At 41.8% G+C, this 21,766-nt stretch overlaps 1 protein-coding gene across 1 annotated transcript; it reads left to right on the forward strand.

Moving 5' to 3' along the window:
- The first annotated feature begins 8,220 nt into the window (after positions 1-8,220).
- LOC143318055 (ceramide synthase 2-like) lies at positions 8,221-21,766 on the forward strand. Its single transcript, XM_076725968.1, has 11 exons — positions 8,221-8,319; positions 9,449-9,625; positions 11,784-11,901; positions 14,098-14,216; positions 14,746-14,803; positions 14,958-15,008; positions 16,310-16,402; positions 17,214-17,342; positions 18,599-18,705; positions 19,487-19,643; positions 19,734-21,766. Exons 2-11 carry the CDS (start codon positions 9,450-9,452, stop codon positions 19,938-19,940), a joined length of 1,215 nt encoding a protein of 404 aa, XP_076582083.1. The 5' UTR covers positions 8,221-8,319; position 9,449; the 3' UTR covers positions 19,941-21,766.

Genomic DNA, 21,766 nt, shown 5'->3' on the forward strand with positions numbered 1-21,766 from the left:
CGGTGGATAATAGCAATGATTTAATGCTCAGCTTCACCTGGTTTCTCTCTTCAGAGCAGTCGGGTTGAAAACACAGGTACGTTAAACATGAAGGTGAGAGTTAGGGCTCGTCTCCAGACAGTCGTTATCCAGTATTCAAAATACAAAAACACAACCCTGGGCCAAGTAAGACTTCTGTGAGTACACAATGATACTGGGCGGGTGACTTTTACCACAACTTACATGAAATAACCAAATGTTTACAGAATCATGAGAGAGTATTACGGTGTTCTGGCTCTGTCCACCTCATCTTCAACTCGTCTCGGCGTCCTCAAACCTCAGCCATCTGCGATTCATGTTTCCTGAAATAAACAGTACAAAGTATTTACAAATGTAATAAATGACTCAGGTCTGTTCGTTTCTGTTGCCATTAGTTTTAATACAGTTATGTTTTCAAGAAATTTCAATTTTACTTCATGTTCTTGTTTGTCCTTTTTAAAAGGTGGTTCAAATTAAACAGAACATTTTGTGTCAGGCTGAACCAGCCTGAACCTTTTATCAATTGAAATTGTCTTTTGTTGTTTCATGTATTTGTTTGTTTTTCTCAACCGCTCACTTTTCTATTGTATTGCTGATAATTGTTTCAGTGGTAGATATTGTTTCCATTTACTCTGGCATGAAGAACACACCTGCACGTAAAATTAAAATGAACAATTTGACCTTTATAAAGATTTCTAATTGGATTAAAGCAAATTAAACTTGTACACTGTGTTTCTTTGTTTATAAGAGTAATAACCTCTGAAACTGCGTTCTATTATTGTCAGACGATACGCAGCGTTGGTTGGTTCCCTGGGAGGTTATGTCTTATGACCTCAGGGTCTCTTAAATACTTCCAGAGTGAAGCTATGAGAGACTGACCCCCACCCCAACATAGCCTCCATCTGACTTGAGGTTTGCCTGTTAATTAAGGCTGTAAACAGGTGGGTGAGAGAGGCTTTGTAGCTGACTTTATACTTGACAATCAAACTTCCTCACTTGAAGTTTAATGATGTTTACCTCCTCAGGTCCCCTTGAAGGATGGAAATATACCTTTCACCAGGCACACAAGCAGATAAACACACAAACACACGTCTGTACGCAGGCACACAACAGCACACTATGTGAGGAATACCCATGCAGCTGGTTGTTGCATTAGGTCAAGTGTTTTTTATTCTTTATTGTTTCCACAGCAGAGATTCATTAACAAAAATACTCCCATTGTTCTCTTGGCACGCATAATGCACCTGAAAATAATATTGCTCATTGTACAACCACTAGGCCACCACTCGGAGTGTTTTTTTTTTTTTTCTTTCTTCTTGTTTTGGTGAATTCTCTGGAAATTAGTAAGACTTGCAATAAATTGCAAATTCTAAAAGCATAAGGTAATGTAAGTGTAATGCTGTACAGAGGATGGCTGGTGCCACCACACAGTCAAAAAAGGTCTTCAGGATTGCCCCCTGCACTCCAAAAACCTGAGTCTCTTCAGCAGATGCAGTCTGCTCCGACCTTTCTTATATAGTGATTTGTATTGTCAGTCCAGTCCAGTTTATCATTCAGGTGAACACCCAGGTTCTGGTAAGGTTCCACTATCTCAGTGTTTCCTGGATGCTCACTGGTGTAGAGGGAGAGTGTTTAAAGTCCACCACCAGCTCTTTGGTTTCTCCTGCATTGATCTGGAGGTCTGCAGGCACTAGTCCACAAATCCCTGCATCAGTTGTCTCCCAGTTGTCCCCATCTTCTTCAGAAGGCAGTTAGTTGACGTCTGCAGTGTAGAGGGTGAAGAGGAAGGGAGCACGGACTGTTCGCTTTGTGATCCCCATGCTGCAGACTACCATGGAGGACTCACACTCTAGTATCTTCTCATACTTTGGTCGGTTGGCGAGGTAGTCCAGCATCCCTGTGCACTCCAACTTGGAGAAATAAAAAATAGTCCCCCAGCCTTTTTCAGGTGGCCTCTGGGTTTTAGATCTTTACATCCTGAGAGAAAGAATGCTCATGGTAAAACATTATTATGTATCATGTAGTATGTCTGAAAAGTAAGGGCTTGAGACTGAGAAGAATTTTGCGCTGAGTAGCTTTGCAAATGGACTGTATTTCTATAGTGTTTTTCTAGTCTGATGACCACTCAAGCTTGTACAACACGAGCCTGCATTCACCCACTCATTGCAACTGTTATTCAATCACACACCAATGGCACAGCTTCGGGAGCAATTGGGGATTCAGTGTCTTGCCCAAGGATACTTCGACATGTAGAATGCCGAGTCCAGGGATCGATCTACCGACCTCCTGATAAGTGTACGACCTCCTGAGTCGCAGCTGTCCGTGTGTTCAGGATTTGTTCATCCTCATCATCTTGGTCGCCATAACTGCCAACGGAGTCATAACAGCAGGTACAGCTTTCACAACTAGCCATATTCATCCCTTCAGTGTTATCTTGGGATTTCTGTACATCATCCCTTGTTTTCTTTAAGTTCTGGAGAGCAGCCTGAGTTGTCATTTCAGGAAAAAAAACAATCCATGTGGGCTCAGTTGGACTCAGTGAATGTACAAATATTGCTTTTCCCTTAAGCAATTTGTCAGATTTTGTCATGAAATGCTGATGTTGCACCACCATGTTTCTGCCGTAGCCCTGGATGCAAAAACAAACTCCAGTTCAAGGGCGGGCCTTTCGTGTTTTTTGCAAGTTTTGTACCATACGTTCTGTAAAATGCTCCAAAAATACTTTTTTGAGATGACACCTGGCTAGAACATATGAAAAGGAGTTAAATATTAATCCTGAATATGGTGGATGCTTTTATCTAGAGGCATTAAACCTAATTTGCAAAATCAGTCAGGCCTCCTGACTATACTCCGGTGCAAATATATGACTTGTTACATAGTTTTGTCCATTGATTTCCAGCTGAGGGACCAAAGGGTCTCAACATACAAATCTGAGGGGCCATGAGATGATTACTCAGACAGAAAGGAAGAAAAAACACAGTTCAGCTAGACAAATTTTAATTCATTCATTGTAGACATTTCATTTAAAGTTGTATCTCTTAGAGCTTCATAAAGTTATTCAAATTAAACTCATGGACACCTGAAACATGACACGGAGTCCCAACTTGACATGGTTTTGTTTTTTTAATCGGATTTGTATTGAGGTTACAAGCCAAAAAGGTTGGAAACCACTGGGTAAATCTTTAAAAATGTGTTGTGTTTTAAAAGATTATAATGTGTTATTTTCTGTCAAATTTTAATCTGAAAAGTAACTAATTACTAAAGCTATCAGATAAATGTAGTGAAGTAAAAAGTACATCATTTTCAGCTGAAATGTTGTGAAGTAGAAGTATAAAATTGTACTTAAGTGTAGTGCTTGAGTAAAAATGCACTTAGTTACGTTCCTTGATTGGGGAATATTTAGGTACCAATGAAATGTCCTCAACCAGCAAAGACTGCCAGAGACTTCGGCGCACACAGTGGATTGTTTGACATCCACAGATCCTGCAATGTCTGGCACCCTCTGCTGGAAGAAAGTGGTCTCACCTTTCAGTCCAATGTAGGAATAAGTTCAAACCTCCATCCATGAGGGAGATCTCCAATTACCCCAGGAGCACAATTTTTACTGTATGCCTCCAGTTGTTGTGTTAGCCTGGTCTCAGATACAGCGTGGGTTAAGAGATGGAGGCCTTGCACTGTTGTCTTTAGAGCTTAGAGCTGGGAAGTTAACTGGCTTCACTGTGGGGGTCTGAGGGAGAGGTGACGCCAAAAACAACACACAAAAGAATGAGAAACAACAGCGGAGAGCTCGAGGAATGCTCCAGCAGAGAAATTAATAGAGGGAGGAACGGAGAGAAATGGAGCAAGAGGGGAAGCGCAGAGAAAGGACATGCACGTGAGAGCTTCCACGGGGAGCTGAGAACAGAGACCCTGTTGTGTCGGCAGCCACAGGGTGCCGACAACACACCTGGCAGAGAGAAGGAGGAGGGGATGACAGAGAGCGTCAAAACTCAGAGACCAGGGGGACATTAGACAAAAAGGAGACCAGGAGAGCTTGTGCCAGAGTGTGTGTGCTAATCAAAGAGAAACAAAGAGAGAGAGACAAAATGAGATGAAATACAGGAACATCATCCTGTGTTAAACCTGCTAAAATGTGCCTGTGTAGGCCCTTGTGTGTCCAGACAAACAGCAAATGGGTACGAGTGCACGTGTGCCTTTGTGCGCCCTGTAATCCCCAGTCCCGTGGGAAAGCAGTGTGTGAGTGTGTTTCCTGGAGGAGGCCCCCTGGCCCCAGCTGAAACGTGACTGTGCTCCAGGCAGGTCCTCGGCAGCTCAGCTCAGTCAGGCTCAGAGTCGCAACCGCTGCGGCTGACGCAAAGCACTGGCTTCCTGCACACAATCCCCACCTCACCAGCGATGTTGTTGTTGGCCCAGATAGAGGGGCACACAGCAAAGAACTAGGGGTCTTGCAGAGTCCTTCATGGTCCCTACATCTACTGCAGAGCCCAGAGAAATCGGTTGGATGTAGATGGTAGACCCTGTGGTCATAGTGTTGTGTTTTTAGTCATTGTACCGGCATTGCGCTCAGTCTGTTTGTCAGTCTGTCCACCACTTTAGTCTATACTGAAGTATCTCAACAACTATTTAATGGATTATCATGATTTTTTGTTTTGTGGAGACATTCTTTGTTTCCAGAGGATGAATCCTATGGCCAATGATGATCCCTTGACTTTTCCTCTCGCACCACCAGCAAGTCAAAGCTGTCACATATCTGGTGAAATAGCTCAACTTAAACTCACACAAAATCTTGTACGGACATTCATGGTTCGCAGATGATAAACCTTAATGAGCTGGGTGATCCCCCTGACTTTTCATCTAGTGCCACCATTAGGTTCACGCAAAACCTCAGCCTTTTTTTAGATTAGATTAGATTCAACGTAATTGTCATTGTCAGAGTGCAACACAGAGACAATGTAATGCGGTTAAGCATCTAACCAGAAAAGCAAATATATATATTCAAAAAATATAAATACATGTAAGTAGTGCAAGTGGCATGAAGAATAAACAGTATAAATGGTATGAAGTAGTTGATACGGCTCAGTTGATCTTTGTATTTAGTGCGAATGAGCAAATGTTAGCATGCTAACATACAGAATTAAACAGGTGCACATGGGAAACATCATACCTGCATTGTCATTGTGAACGTGTTGGCTTGCTAATGTTAGTATTTATCTAAGCCACCAGTGTGGTGTCTTGTTTCACTTAACTTAGCATTTTCAGAGATCACACTGTCTGTATACTATTTATACTTGATGCATTTTTACCAAAATTATTTATGCATGTTGTAGCCCCCTTGTGGCTGCAGGTCAGGCCAAGAACAAACTGCATTCAGCCAGTACAAAGCAGAGAAAGCCTTCATCACAGCGAGGGGAGAGGAGAGGAGGGATATAAAGTTGCGAATGTCATTAGGACTCCATTAGGAGCACAAGACAGCAGGCGTTCATTGTTTCTGAACATGTACATAAATAAATTATTCATACAAAGCACTCGGCCCCTCTTACACACGGTTTGAAGATGAACAGCATTAATTAATATTTACCATCTTACCCTTCATGCCGTGTCTGTGCGTCTGTTGTTGATTGGCTGTCAAACAGGAAAATAACTCAGAAGCTGTCATACTTGTTTGGACACAAATTTTCCATCCATCATACCAATTATCTAGTAGTTATTTGACATACACACGCACACAGAGAGACTTGTCTGTGAATAGACAAGAAAATTAATTAGCTTTTACTGGTGTCTTTCTTTCTCTCCATTACCTGTGTGTATACTCACCTCTGTATGAGTGTGTTTACTTTCTACCAGCGTGATGGAATGAATGAGGTAACCTGTTATTACTCCAGACAGCTTAGATTCCACTCTGGCATTAATAACATAATTAAGCCTCATAAATTGTCTGATGGCTTACTGTAAGGTAATTCATTAAACCTGAGTGTCAGACAAGGAAGCACAAACTGTGCATGTGAGTGCACCTACACATGTCTGCAACCAGTTCATGTCTCACCCTGGTTTCTGCAAAATTACAGTATGTAATCCACTTCTTGCAGGATCTGTCACACGTATCTCTAGAATTCCACAGCCGCAGACAGAAAAATCTCTTCATCTCTTCATCATAGCTGCCTCATCAGTCACATGTTCTGCTGCACGATGAACAAGTCCTGCAAACTAAACAACATACTTATGACGGAAAACGACAGACATAAGCAGGGGAGACCAGCATTGTTACACAAAGCAAATGGCACCAGTGAGCACTATGGGTTTAACCATTCACCCCTGCAGAGCACAACACCGATGTTTGAATTTACCATCTGGCATCTTCAAAGTAGCTCGGGAAGTGAACCTGCCGGTACTCACAGATCTGGGTTTATAGTGAATATCCTTCATTTCCTTCAGCCTTTGTCTTCTGGGCTCTATGTATAGTAGTAAATTGGCAGAGACACAGCTGCCAGTCATCGTCTGTTGAGAAGTGAAATAGGACTTTTACCTCCAGAACTAAGGATGCCTGGAATAAAACCTCCCACTTCTCATCTGTATTACTTACAGAGGTTAACGATTATGTGACTTACATATGACTCTAGTAAGCTATAGGACTATACTTGTATTAAGTGGTTACTTTAAGTCAGTGTGAGGAAAAAGCTGAAATATTTAAATGCCAATATCCATTTCTCAAATGTCCATTACATACAGTGTTAAATCCCATCAGCCTGAAAACTTTACATCATCATTCATAGCTTTCAGGTTTTGTACAGAAACAATAGCTGGGTGTAAATTTCCTTCGGAAGCCTTTCCCTCTGCATGTACTGTTCGAGTATGACTGGTATGAAAGGCAGCGTCATGTGAGCACGGCTTTAAATCTTATCAGCTCTCTTAACGTGACTGTTGATTGATAAATGGTATCAGTGACAGGAAGCATTTCTATACTGCATTTCTTTCTCTGCCAGTTTTGGTGTAGTTTCCTGAATCCACCCAGTAGAGCGAAAACATGTTTCCTCTCTACAGTGTCATAACAAACTTTAACATTACTTGTTCATATCCTCAGGTCACGAGTAACAGTAGGTAAGGAAGAGAGGACAAACAAAAACACAAGTGTTGCAGCTAAGATGATGATAAGCTGGCTAGCAGAATATTTAAAATAAAATTAAGTTTTCCAAAGTTACTTCCCATTATGTTCTCCTCTGTTGTGCCTATCACCATTTCTGCAAATATAATTGTTTCTACATCTTTGGGTGCGCCACAGTGAGGAGCTGCTCTGAAGACTGACATCTATCTATCGGTCTTTTACAAAGCAATCACTGATGAAAGCTGCCTGCTCTGCATTCTTATATGTCAGTGTCTCTGTTCTTTTCCCTCTGCTCACCTTGGAAAGTGGAACAAGAGAAAAGTAGGACAGAATCCAGACTCCTGCTGTGGCTTTCTCCAGAATTTTACAAGGCTCATTACTGTCAGAAAAATACACTTCAACGAAAAGAAGCAAAATCCTTTATTTAGCTATAGATGCTTCAGCAAAGTCAGTGATTCACTGAACAATGCAAAGCATTGTTCTCCTCAAAGAGGTTGAAAAATCTGTTTCCAAAGCAGATGAACTTTTTCAAATGTTTTTGAGGTTAAATGCAGATAAAAGTGAGAAAAGCGCTCAAACAAATTAAACTGCAGGAAGCCAGAGAGATGAAACCATTCATGCTGATTTGCTTCTTTGGAGGGTTCTGCCAACGAGAGATCGACGGCCAAAAACTGATTCTATCGCCCAGTTCATACTTCTGCAGCTGCTTATCTGGACCAAACAGTACTAACGTGCAAATAACAGCAAAGGTATGTGTTTGTGAAACTTTCTTGTAACTGAATAATCGCAACTATGGCTAAAAAAAAAAAAAAAAAAAAAGGCATGACAGTTGTATTATTATAGGCAATACTCCACTACGCTACAGTGTTTATATGTGTTTGTTTATACTTTATTATTATTACTTCACCTTTATCATTTTACCTGCTTGGATCGTAACCAATCCAATCATTTCACCGGTTTAAATATGATTGTAATATGAAATGAACGTTTGCTTATCTCATGCAAGGTGACAGAAAACCTAATGAGACATTGTTGATGTTGTTGATGATGATGATGATGATGATGATGATGACAGCGCGTGCCTCTCTCCGCCCTCAGCAGGAGCAGGTTGCGTCAAACGCGCTCCTCCTCCTCCTCCTCCTCCTCCTCATCTCCCATTTGCAGCTGTACGCTTCTCATCCCCGTTACAGGAGAGCGGACAGGTAACCGCAATGTCGCATTTCTGTTCTGTTACAGAGCAACAATGAGGCTTGTTTGGTGTTTTTGTTTTTCTGGCATTTAGAATGGGTACATGTGGAGAGGTAGGCTGTTTGTTGATGGGGCTGTCCAGCTCGAGGTTGGTCGGCCGGGTGTGAAAGGTGGGCTTCCTTCCTGTGGCTGTAGACTTCGGGATAATTATCGAAGGACTATACATCGCTCAGCCTTGTGTATTTGTCTCTGTAGGAGGAGGGTGTGTGTTGTGTTTGTGGTGGCGTCGCCGTCATGCGCAGCCTGCTGTCTTTTCTCTCGCCAGCAGGCTGCGTAGAGGCTTTAACGTACGCTCACATCACGCTGTGCCGCTCATCAATACGCCAATCAATGTTTTGCTGTAGGAAGCGGCTCTTAAGCTCAGATCGATCAGCTTCGAGCATGTGTTTTCATAACCGCAGGAAGTGGGGTGTGTTTGTGACCGTGTGTGTGTGTTTATGGTTGTGTTTGGGTGCGCGTGCGTGCGTGCGTGCATGTGTGTGCGTTTTCGGTTGCGTCGTTCAGGTTTTGCTGGACTACATGCAGAGACTCATATTTGGACTGAGGCCCACCAGGTTATTTTGTCTTAGTTTTTCTTGGCTGATGGATGTTTTTCTGTCTTGTTTTGTAATGTGCTGTTGTTCCTTTTGTTGTTTTCTGGCCAGTCAAACTTTGTGTGGTGTAGAGCTAAAACACTTAACTGATTAATCAATTGGGCAACAATTTTCGAAATCAAATACCTGTTTCTGTCATTTTTCAGGCACATATACCAAAGCTCCTCTGTCTCAGCTTCTCCCATGTTATGCTGCTTTTCTTAGTCAGGCACACTTGAATATCTTTGACCAGAGCAGAAATTAATCAATTAAGATCAAGAGATCAAGAAAATAATGTGCAGATCAATCATGAGTTGCACTCTGGAGCAGTTCATTTAGATCAAGCCTGAACATGCAAAACGCTGCTTTGCTCCCTCTGTGTGTCCTTTAATGTCTAATCTTGAGGGTCTCAGCTGCTGTTGGCATGAATATGAATAAGGCATGAATGTTTTAACAGGTCAGTTCTGCTTGGGAGCAAACACTCACATGAAACGCTGTTCTCGCCCCTCAGGATGGAGGCCCTGTTAAATGAGTGGCTGTGGCAGGAGGAGTACTGGCTTCCCCCTGGAACCTACTGGCGGGACATTGAGATGAAGAAGGACGAGGGCCACTTTCCTCGACCCAGGGACCTTATCTACACCCTGCCCCTGGCCTTCGCCTTCATAGCCCTCAGATATGTCTTTGAGAGGTGAGACACAGCTGGACCATGAAAGCACAGATGTGATATCTTCTTTTTCATGGTTGTTGCTTGACTCACTGGACCAGTAAGTTTTCAGTATTTGTGGTGGACCTACAACTGTGATCTTAAATAATGTACGATTGATTGCATGTGTCAAGTCAAGCGTAATGGTGACTTGTTGGAGTCCATCGTCAGGTGAAAGCAAATGTTTAAACACTTTGTGTGTATCTGACTTACTCTTACACCTGCACTGGTCATGCTGCTTGGATGACTGACTGCTTTGCTTCCTGCTAAGCTGTGTGTGTGGCTTCTCTACCCTTCATTAGTGCTCCCTGTGAGTGGAGGGTATAGATCAGGCGTGCAGAGGGAGGCAGGCATCATGAGTAGACAGTTTTTAGCTGCTGACTGTGTGAAAGCCCTCTCTCCTCCCAGAGGGAGCTCAGCCTTATAGAACATGATGCACATGCTGGAGGAAAAAGAGGATAATAACTGAAATAGCAGTGATGGGGATGGTGGTTTCTTTATAGCTGATGTAGATTTAAAGCAAACTACAGTTAGTGGGATAAGCTGAACTTTCTTATGTTGAATGGCTGAAGCTAACAGTCTCTGTAACCTCCTATGGAGCTATAACAACCAGTGCTCAGATGGGAAAATTTTAATGTAAATCCTCAGCAGGCCTTATTATGATAGTCCTGCTGAAGCATCAAGAGACTTCTTAGAAATGGTCAAAACATCTCTGTGGTCTCTACAGGAGGGAGCTGGATCTTTTCTTTAGTATGACATAATTATAATGGGCAACAGGAGGTGGATTGTAGTCATCTTTTGAAGCACTTGACGGCATGTAAAGTCCAGATGAAATGACATTTTGAGAACATCTTGCTTCCATATTGTGATGTATTTCGAAGTGAAACAGGATAAGCACGTTGGGAGGAATTTGATATGACCAAAATGTGATACTTAAGGTTCTTAAATTTAAGAATTTCCTGCTTACACTGTAGTAAGTCAAACATTTTTGGGTTTTCTTGAGGGTTTGTTTTGGCTCAGAAGCGTGTGACTGTAGGTTCATGTCTAACAACAGGGCTGTTGTAAAAGGCAACGTCACAGTCAACTTGCCTGTACACTTAACTAGTTTTGCTGGTAGCAGGATGGGAACTGAGAGTGACGAAGATGATGCCCAGACACGTGATGAATGAACAGATAGGAGACTTGTTTTTGCATGCTTCCCTTATCTGCCACTGAATTACGTGTCCTAAAGTTGAAAAACTGCATGTCCTCCCTTGATATGTAAGATTAATACCACTGCTTGTGTTTTTGTTTGTAAGGTAGTAACATTAGATGTAATAGTAGCAGAGGAGGGATCAGTGAACAGCAGCATACTGAAGCTGAATACCGGCATGCACCCGTGTGTGTTAGCAGTGGACAATTAAGTATTAAGGAGTTGTTTGTGTCTGAGGAGCTGTCAGTCAGCTGGAAGGTAAAAAGGTGTGTCTTCATTTGATCACCCCGGGCCACAGCTGTTTCCTATACTCTGTGTGTGTGTGTGTGTGTGTGTGTGTGTGTGTGTGTGTGTGTGTGTGTGTGTGTGTGTGTGTGTGTGTGTGTGTGTGTTAGAAGTTCCTGTAACCAGAGACCATGTTTGTCTCTCAGTGTAAAGCTGTCCTGACCTTCTCATCCTCTCTGATCTCTCCCTCCCTGCCCACTTTAGGATGATTATCTCTGAGCTAGAGTTACACACATGTGATTATGCACGTGTGCACACACACACACACAAAAACACTTATCAGAACATCTCTCCTCATACACTTACATTGCCCTTATTCTTCTCTGTCTCTTCTTCTGTCTGTCTGCATCACTCTGTGACACACACACACACATCGAGATCAAGTGTCTCTTGATGCCATATCAGCCAGTGACAGACAGTCTCGCCAAATGTCACAATACACCCATGGGAGCGGCTCTGCGGGCTGTCAGGAGCAACATAATGAGCTATCTTGTTGCTATTTCTCTGATCGTTGCAGTGGTGGGATCACATTGGACAGCTGCTGATGTCATCTCTCATTAATCCCTGTGGAATTATGCAGTAATCTATATAGTTTGTTGTAGTGTCGGGATTGAAGTTGATATGGAAAAAAAAAAACATGGCCTGTCCTGTTCTCTGTCCTCTCAGGCTCATCGCCGTCCCATTGAGCAAAAGTTTAGGTGTGAAGGACCGCATTCGGATTCGAGCCGCTTCCATCCCGAAGCTGGAGACCTTCTACAAACAGAACAGTCGGCAGCCATCGCAAGTTCGTATTCCTGCTCTGCTTTCCCGCTTTTATCGACAGAAAATCTGTCATCTCTAACCGATCATTCCCAAATCCTGTTTGAGTTCCCCCGACTTTACATCTTCAGTTTGATTTAGTGACTGTCTCACTAAAATCTCTTAACAGGTTTCCTCGTATGTTCATCTGGATAGCCTCTTCAATTATTACCCTGCACTCACAGCAAAACGCTGCCCTAACCTTGTTGGGGCTGTACGCAGCCTGAGAGGAGGATCTGCAGACTTAGGGCAGAAAAAAGTACTGCAACCTCCACAACACAAAATATCTAACCCAACACCCTCCCAAAAAAGATGCTAAATTAAAGATACATGTATCTATTGATTGATTGAACAGAGACAGTGCACATTGCTTTAAATGTGAGTTAACCAAGAGGCTATTTTTCATCTGTAGTCCCTGGACAGATGTTAGAAATTCATTCGGAAAACTGAAAATAATATTAGAAATGAGAATGTTAATGCTGGTAATTAAACATCACATAGGACCCCATTATGCTATTATAAATGTGACTGTAAGTAGTTTTATTACACTAATAATACATCAGTTTACACAACGTTTCCATTATTGTTGAACGCATGATTAATATAAAAGAATTTTTTATTGATTCTTGATGTCATTACACTTGTGCAACCACACCTACACATCTGGTTACAGCAGGAGGAGAAAAAAATGTGTCTGAAAGTAATTCTTCATGTTACACTAGCGCCGTATGCTGTATAACGCTGCAGAGTAGATGCAAAACTTGGTGGAAGTTGTCACCATGAGCCTCCCACTCGTAATCCCTGGTGTGTTTGTAAGGTGGTCACGATTGTTGAAGGAAAATGCGTGACCTGCTCATGCAAGCCTGCGGTGAGGTTTGCATACATTTGCAAACCGAAATGCAGAAAGTGAAAAGATAGATTTGAAAATGTGCTGTTGTTGCTGTATATATGTGGAGTGCACCTTGGATGAAGAGCATGATGGTTTGGCATTTTTATTAGGATGAGTTGTCTCAGAAGAAGGAACTGGTAAAAAAAAGGAAATCCCCAGACAGACACGTCATTCATGAGTCAAACTGAAGCTGGGTGGATAATGACAGAGGTGCAATGATTAGTCGTAATACAGGAAATTTAAATCCTTTGACTTTTGTGTGAGAAAATGTTGCGTCCTTTAAACAGCTTCACCATCATTATGCTCCTCCTCAGTTATCATTATCACCTTTTATCACCATATTTCCTTCTGTTTAAGTACTAATCAGAAACCTTAGTTTACCTTTACATCAATGTAATTACTGTGCAATCGCAATTGTTCTTTTGTGCAGACTTTTATTCTTTTCCCTTAACCAGTGAGCAGGTGCAGGCAAGTTAAAGAGAAGTTCAGGTTCACGTGGAAATTCTCCAGTGTCCTGGTTTCGTTTGGCATTGTGTCATCAGTGCGCCTGTGCAGACAAGCAGTGCCCTACACCTGTCAGATATGTCAAGACATGACTTTGCACATTAAATGAAAATGCAATACTCCGTGAACGCTGCTCTGTGTTGCTTGTCAGTGTACGTTCACGTGCATGTGTGCATACTTGGGTTTTACCCATGTGACCTGACTTATTTGCAAGTCATGTCTTTCCATGTGGCCTGGACTAGCAGCAGCAGCAACGGTCGGTTGCCTTTGTTGTTCTGCCATGTAAATACCAGGCCACAGACATCTGACAGGAGGGAGAAAAGAAGCATGATATCATTTGTAGGATGCTTTTGCACAGTCAGGAGAACTTTTGTCCTTTAACACAACTCAAGTAGAGTTTCTCTAAGCACAAGGACCTTTTCAACAGCACCACAGCCCCGTGTGAACTGTCAGGACGCAGGAAGACAGAGCAGGGAGAGAAACAGTTGTCTTGTTACATGCCCATCAGTGCAGAATAAATGGTTGGATTATGCACATTTATCATTGTGGGAGTCCTCCATTTTGACAGATTAAATATGCAGCTTGTATTATCTGAATTTTCCTGTAATGATGTAGTAACGCAGCTGTCAGGAGCATCAGCATGGAGGTCTGGTTGGTTATATACTGCATGTAAAGTGTTGCATCTCAGGTGCAATAAAAGACCTTAATTATTATTAGGTTAGGTCTAACCCTGTGTGTGAGCACCTAAACTGTATGTGTGAATATGCATTTGTGTTTGTGTGCACTCAGAGTGAGGTGGTGAGCTTGGGGAAGCAGTGTGGACTCTCCCAGAGAAAGATCCAGACCTGGTTCAGACACAGAAGGAACCAGGACCGACCCAGCAACACCAAAAAGTTCTGCGAGGCCTCGTGAGTTATTCCTTTGTCAAGCACAGTGCATCTACGCATAGGAATAATGGTAATAAATAATAAATGGATATTTCAAACTGTCATATGAACAGCAGCAAGCTTACTGATATCATGTTACACTCGGGTAAAGTTTGCTGCTTCGTTCCCCATCAACGTGCTCATATCCTTGTGCCAGTTTCACATCACAGAGGAAGTGTTGTGGACATTGTGTAGGCCTGTTCGTACAGAGGTCTCTTCAGCAAATTTTAGATTAAGTCTCATATTCTGATGTAAAATGCCCTATTTCCAAACAGAGGTCTACGTTTACAAGGAATAATAATACGTTTAATAAGGAATAATTGCCATGTTTGATGTCTGAGCCATGTTTGGGAATCACAGCAGTAGATTTCAGCATGTTGGAATGAAACCTTTCATGTTCGCTGCTGTACAACATTCATTCCTTCAGTTTGTTCCTGATAGAAACTAATTCACTAATTGAATTTATACTGTAGCCTCTAACAAATGTGGGTGTTTATTTCTATCTGTGCAGCTGGCGTTTTGTCTTCTACCTCATAGCGTTCACTGCAGGGCTCGGCTCTTTAATTAATGTAAGTCTGTTAGTCACTTTTATTTCTTTTAAGATAAGCAGGCCTCCATTAAAGATGCAATGTGTAGGAATAGCCATGGGATGATGTGGAGTTAATGTTCAGACTAAAGCTTGTGTCATGTGAAGACTCTGCTGACGACGGTTTGGTCTTTCAGACTCCGTGGTTCTGGGATCACAGAGAGTGTTGGCGGGGTTATCCCAAACAGGTGAGCAGGAAACCTCATGATTTGTAATGAAAGTTTTGACGTCAGTGTTACAAACATTGTCACAACATGCCAGGCAGTATTTTAAGGAAGCAATGTGACTTGATTGATTAATTGATCAAGCAAAAATTCCAAACATTCACTTGTTCCAGCTCTCAAATGTGGGGTTTTGCTTCTTTTCTCCATTTTATATGATTGTAAACTGAACATTTTTGGCTTTAAACTGTTGGCCAGACAAAACAAGACATTTGAAAGCATCATGATCACAGCTGGAATGTTCTTAAAAGTAAGGAGAGCGGCAAAAACAATAGCTGGGAGTGGCGCGGCAAAACAAAGTCTTCAGTCCGTGCTGAAGGATTTAGCCACAGAAGATTTGGGGTGTATGACAGCACACTCCACCCTCCCACTAACTTTCATCTCCATTCCTTCACTTCCTTTACTGTTGGCCTGAATGCTGTTGTGTTTCCAGGTTTTTTTCCTTTTACCCTGAGTCTGAGAAGTTAATATCTCTGCTGTGTTGCTGACAGTTAGCTCTGCCTGCAGGTCGACATTCCTCCGGAGCAGACAGCTCTTCCTTGCGGGGTCATGGCCTCGAACAGAAAACACTTGAAAAAATGCAGCTCTCCGTATCTGCAGTCTGACTGATTACAGCTCCTGCAGTCAATACTGACTTTTTTTTCTTCTCTGAGGTCTTGCGGCCGCTAACAGAGAGAGGATGTGTATTTAATGCCTCAGTCAACTTCCTACTATTGTGGCGCTGCAGACTTTGAGTGCTGTGTGTTCTGAGAGGTGTAATTGATTTGAGATAGTACGCCACCTCTTTCTTTGAATGCAAACACCTCCTTTTTTTGAAAGCAGTTTGACAGTGTTGTTTTTATAAGTTATATGTTCTTCACTGGAATGTGAAGGAGTTCTTATTTGACCATGAAGAGCTTTGGAAACACTGAACGCTTGCTCAACTTGCCCAACACACACACACACACACACACACACACACACACACACACACACACACACAGCCAGAGAGGGAAAGGCTGTAAATGCTCAGTGGTGTGGAGCCCTGAGTAGTTTTAGGACAAAGGGGCCCTTTGGGGGTCTCATTACCTCTTAGCACATGCATGCAGGTGGACCAGCATCACTCTGCAATAACAGTTCATTCTAGCCTTTTAGCTTTAGCATCTTAGCATGCATGATTTTCCTGAGGCTACACAGATAAACAGGATTACGGAGATGCTTCTGTTGCAGTTTTGTGCTGCTGAATGTGAACGTTGACCTGTCGTTTCTCTCTTCCTCTCATTCTGTAGCCGGTGGCCGACGCTCATCACTGGTATTACATCTTGGAGATGGGCTTCTATGTGTCGCTGCTTCTGTGTGTCTCAGTGGATGTCAAGCGAAAAGTGAGTCTGAGCTCCACACACACAGAAACACACACACACACATATCCACTTAAAACCTCAGAGCAGCATCCTGTTGGTTTTGAGATTTCCTCTCATTTTGCACCTGAGAGATTTGAACGTTGAGTCAAAATGCTCAAAAGCAAAAAGCTAAGCATGATCACTTTTTTTGCACAGTGTAATCCAAATGTTGTTTTTCTCTTGGGAGATTAAACTTTATTCGGATTATGCTCTGGATTATCTGAAATTACATCATAACTTTGTGTACTTTGCTCTCATTTTGGAACTGAGCATTGCAGGATGTGAAATCCTCAGCACACACTGTAAAACTCACTGAAATAAACATAGAAGAAGAAATTTATTCCAGAGCCATCCAGAGGAACTCAGCAAAACATTTAAACATTTAAACACCTCAGTTAGACTTTTTTGTATGGCTAAACTGCTTTATATGCAGTAATTACTGTAACTAATCAGTGTAATGCATCTGTTTTGTTTTTTTTTATCTCTGTGTGTTTTAAGGAAATCATTTGAGATGCATGCTGCTGCAGCTTTCTTAGGAATTTTCCTTATTTCTGTGAGAAAAAAAACACTGAGGTGGTTTTGTGTGATTTACCAGAGGCTCCAGGCTGCTGATCAAAGTTATTTGAGCTTCAAACACAACAAGAAGTCACTCCATACATGGTATAAATCTGTCGTCCCAATACACACAACTGATGAGCAGGACCACAGATGGAGAGCTGCTTGAGTCTCGGTTATGTTACTGTACGTCCTGCTCATACTGTGTGGTCTCTGTTTGCTCATGCGTGTGTTCCAGGATTTCAAGGAGCAGGTGATTCATCACATTGCCACCATATTCCTCATTGGTTTCTCCTACTGTGCCAACTTTGTGAGGGTTGGCACTCTGGTGATGCTGGTGCATGACTCTTCTGACTTCCTCCTGGAGGTAAAACACCACATCCCAGTTTCACAGCAAAGCGGTTTGTCCTACTTTTAGCTGGAGAAAAAGGAAGGAGGAAACAAAAATGTGCCGTTCGGATGTATTGAAAGATCGTTGAATTTAGTCTGCTCACGTGCTTTGACATGCCAAAAACATTACACAAAAGACATGGGGAACTGGACTTGAATGCAGCCATTGTGTATTTACTGCGGAAGTTTTCCGGTTCTTAGCACATTATAACACTGCGTCCGGTCTGAGCTGCGCACAGAAAAGTATTATGGTTAATGGTAAACATAGAAATGCCTTTTGTGGCTGTAAAATGATTACCTGTAGTTTCGTCTGTGACACAGTGGGGCCATTGTCCTTGGTTTTTTGAGGATGGTGTTCCTGGGTGTAGCATTTCACTGACAACATCTGAAAATCAAGACTGTCACTGTCATCTCAGAGATGAGGAAATACGCAGAGCTGGTCATGTGACTTCAGGCATGTCATCTGGCACCGAACAGAACAATGACGCAGGTGTCACATTCAGCCAGTACCTCTGCACAACTAGGTGTGTGTGTTTCAGAGTGGGGAAACTGATTTGGTTTATTATAAATTGGCAAACCTGTTATCTTTAATAATTCCAGCTCTTTTTGTAGTATGTTAACTTCAAAGATGGCTGTACGGAACATTTGAAGTACTGGAAGATTGAAGCTTTTGGACTAATTGAGTGAATGTGTAGTGATACTACATAAGTTGCAACTGGTGCTGAACGATATGCAAAAAAAATCAGATTTCAGCTATTTTTGAGAGATATTATGCTTGCAATATGAGTCATGGGAATGGTAAATTATTTCATTTCATTTTCACTGATCATATAAAAAAATGATGATGTGATATTTTTCTGGGGTGTGTACCAAATAAAAATGTTCCTTTGCATCTGGAGAGTATGATCTGTAGGCCGGAGTCATCTCTGTAGTGCCACAGTGCTTCATTTATAATGGTGTGTTTTGACACATTTTGGATATTGAACGTTTGGTCAGATTTGATTAATTGTTCAGCTTTGGTTACAACAATTCAAAATTAATGAATTGTGTTCAGGGCAGGTAATGGAGACTATCCTTTAATCGGCTCTGAACCTCTTTTGGGCCGCTCATTGAAACTGTATCAGCAAAAAGCTAAGGATTATATGTGAAGATTAATCATAGAAATAAGCTGTGAGAGTCTTTGGTAACTCTTTTCTGTGATTATTGACTAACAGACATTTTTTCTTGTGAAAGTCTGCCAAGATGTTTCACTACGGTGGCTGGAGAAGGACTTGTGACTCGCTGTTTGTCATCTTCGCTCTGGTCTTCCTGGTGACGAGGCTGGTAGTGTTACCTGCCAGGTAAATCTCCCAGTTTTGCAATAAAATTGTGTTGCCAGATGTTGAAATTTCCCAGATACAAATACATGACACTGCACACAGCCTCAAACTCACAAAGTTTCCATGCAGTGGTCATTTGGTTTGCAGGTCTGAGTGCAGCAATAATACATCACGTCAAATTTCCTTCATGTTTTTATATTGCATCATACACACTGCCACCTGTTTAGTGTTGTTTCTGTAGTTCCTGTAGTGTGAGCTAATGTTTAGCTGGAGCAGTCAAGGATCTGCTCTGTTGTTCTGGAGCACCCAACTGCGTCCATGTTGTATCGTATTTCCTCATGCATCTTTTCCTCTTCTCTCTCTCTCTCTCTCTCTCTCTCTCTCTCTCTCTCTCTCTCTCTCTCTCTCTCTCTCTCTCTCTCTCTGTCTCCTACCAACCTGACATCACTGGTTTCTTAGCTGAGAGCAACCAGTTTCAGTCCCTGGCAAAGTGCAGAGAAACAGTACTTGAGTGGCTTGAAATGTTCTAAACCAGTGGTGCCCAACCTTTTCCTTTAAGGACCCTTTTTTTTTTATCACTGAACCCTGACTAAGTGACATCTTGTGTGGATGTTTCATATTATGTTCACTGCATAACAGTAACAGTACAAAACAACTGCTAAACTGTACAGTTAAAACAAATAGTGAACGCAATAACTGCAGCAAGTTTCCGTAAAACAAGCGACCAGTCATCTAAACCTTTCACGAGTTGGTGTATGAACGATACAAACACTGACTCTGTCTCACTCTGTTTGTTTCCCAGAGTGCTCCACACAACCCTGGTGACGTCTCTAGAATTCTTCCAGCCCTTCTTTGGTTATTATTTCTTCAACTTGCTGCTGTTAGTGCTGCAAGCTCTGCACGTCTTCTGGGCTTATCTCATCCTGCGAATGGTCTACAAGTTTGTGTTTCTGGGCAAGGTGAGAAGAGTGCAGATGAAAAGGGAGGACAGTGAGTACAGTCGCATTGGCACCAAAAAGTGTTTTATTGAATTCATATTTTCCTGCCAGGTGGAGCGAGACGAACGTAGCGATGAGGAGAGTGAGGTGGACGATGAGGAGGAAGAGGAGGAGCCTGAAGAAGAAGGGGACGAATGCAGCTGGGAGCAAAGAAAGGGTGCAATCAACTCCAAACTGGCATCACTGGCTAACAACTGTGTCCTGAACAACCTGACCAACCAGAGGAATATAAACAGCAGACTGCCCAAAGCCAGATAGTGGAGCAGCTCCGTCAACGTCCACTAAACCCCACTGGAAAAAAGGTTATTTCCCCTCCCGCCTATTGAAGATCAACTCATTTCTGACAAATGATACATACATGTGGCTTGTGTACATCCAACACGGTCCATTGATGATTTCAGATCAGGGTAAGTCTGCATCCTGCTCATCTTGAAAAAAAAGCAAAGAGGCACAGATGATTGTAAATCTGCACACTCAGTGAGAGATTAGGAAGAAACGCCATCTTACCGTCACCCTCACCACTGCATACTGTAACAATCGATTCGGCAAAAACGAGGACACAGTGAAAGTTCCTTTACAAAAAAATGATGTGTTTTTCTTGTATATTTTGTATTAATGCTGGTTCTTTCATTGTACTATAATAAGATGTTTGTAAATACGTAAGGATACATGTACCTGGACTGTGTTTTAATGCCTTTATCCTTTGTTTGGTCAACAAGAAAAAGTAGATGTTTTACACAAAATCAAAACTGTTCTAATATGTGATATAATATGTTTTAAAGAGAACAAATTAAAACTAGAGTTTAAAGGTAATTCACTCCCACGACTTTGTAAGCACATACATGGTATGTTTGATTGTACATAGACTATTAAAACCACTGAACATAGTAAATCTGTTGATAGACCAGATGATATATCTATTTTTAATGAACCATTTATTCAACAGGTCATTTTTACGTTGTTGTAGTCTGTGGGAGAGCATAAAAGACTGCAGCAAAAGTCCCTTAGGGATGACAAAGTTATATTTTTCTGTGATAGGACTTGATTTTGTCAGTTCAGTTTAACATCACTCTTTAGAAAAGATGTGGCGCCCCCTGGTGCAAATGATGCCTTTACAAAAAAAATGTACTGCTCCTTGAGATATGGATTTGAACTGTGTGTATGTGTCTTGTTTCTTTTCTACCTGGAATATCATTGTGACAGGCAGCATGATTTCTCAACGAGGTTTTTGTTCAGGTTTGCTCTACTTGACTTTGGTTTTGTGCCTTGGCTGCTGTTTTTTTTTTTTTTTTTTACACTAATCTGTGACAAGCACTTGATTTTAAGACGTGTGTGGAAGTCGGATTACCTTTACCGGGTCAGGCCTTATTGTGACTGGTTCGATTGTTTTGTTTGACATGTTGATGAGGCTGATAGTGCCTAGGTAAGCCATGAGAAGTATGCACACAGGTGGGCATTAGTGAAATGTGAGAGGTATTTTAGATAGCGGTGTTGTCTGCAAAGGTCAAATGCTTTATGGCTCAGATGAACTGAAGTCTTACTGAAAAGTAAAGGTTTACTGGTTGTTATAAAAATTGATGACATGTTTTGATATGACTCGACTGTGCTCTGCTACTTTACAAGGAACAAGAGGTGGATTTACATGTACTCAAACACAGTGAAAAACTGCAGTTCATTTATGGTCACTACATACTGGTATTACATTTTCATAGGTTAGTAAGGGCAACTCAGACAACTGGTTCCTGCGTCCACAAGATTTTATACAGAAACAAGTGATGGGAGTAGAAGCAGGGTTTTGTCTGACTCTGAACAGGGACTTAATTGCACTGGGATCCACACCACAAGGTGGGTTTTAACATGTAGAGCAATAAAAGGGCTGATCCACTGAGAAACACACCCAAGACCCCCACTACAATACTGCTTTTTTTTTAAGTAGAAATTGATATAAAATCATGTTTCCATGAAAGTAACACTTGACTGTTTATCTCTTACGAGAGCACATTAATACTTTGTTGATTGTGTGGCCGGTTGAAAAGTTTTAATAAATGACTTCTATTGAATAAATAAGCATTGCTGTCAGTCAA

Source organism: Chaetodon auriga, chromosome 3 (assembly GCF_051107435.1).
Source record: "Chaetodon auriga isolate fChaAug3 chromosome 3, fChaAug3.hap1, whole genome shotgun sequence".
In the NCBI taxonomy this organism is placed as follows: Eukaryota; Metazoa; Chordata; class Actinopteri; order Chaetodontiformes; family Chaetodontidae; genus Chaetodon; species Chaetodon auriga.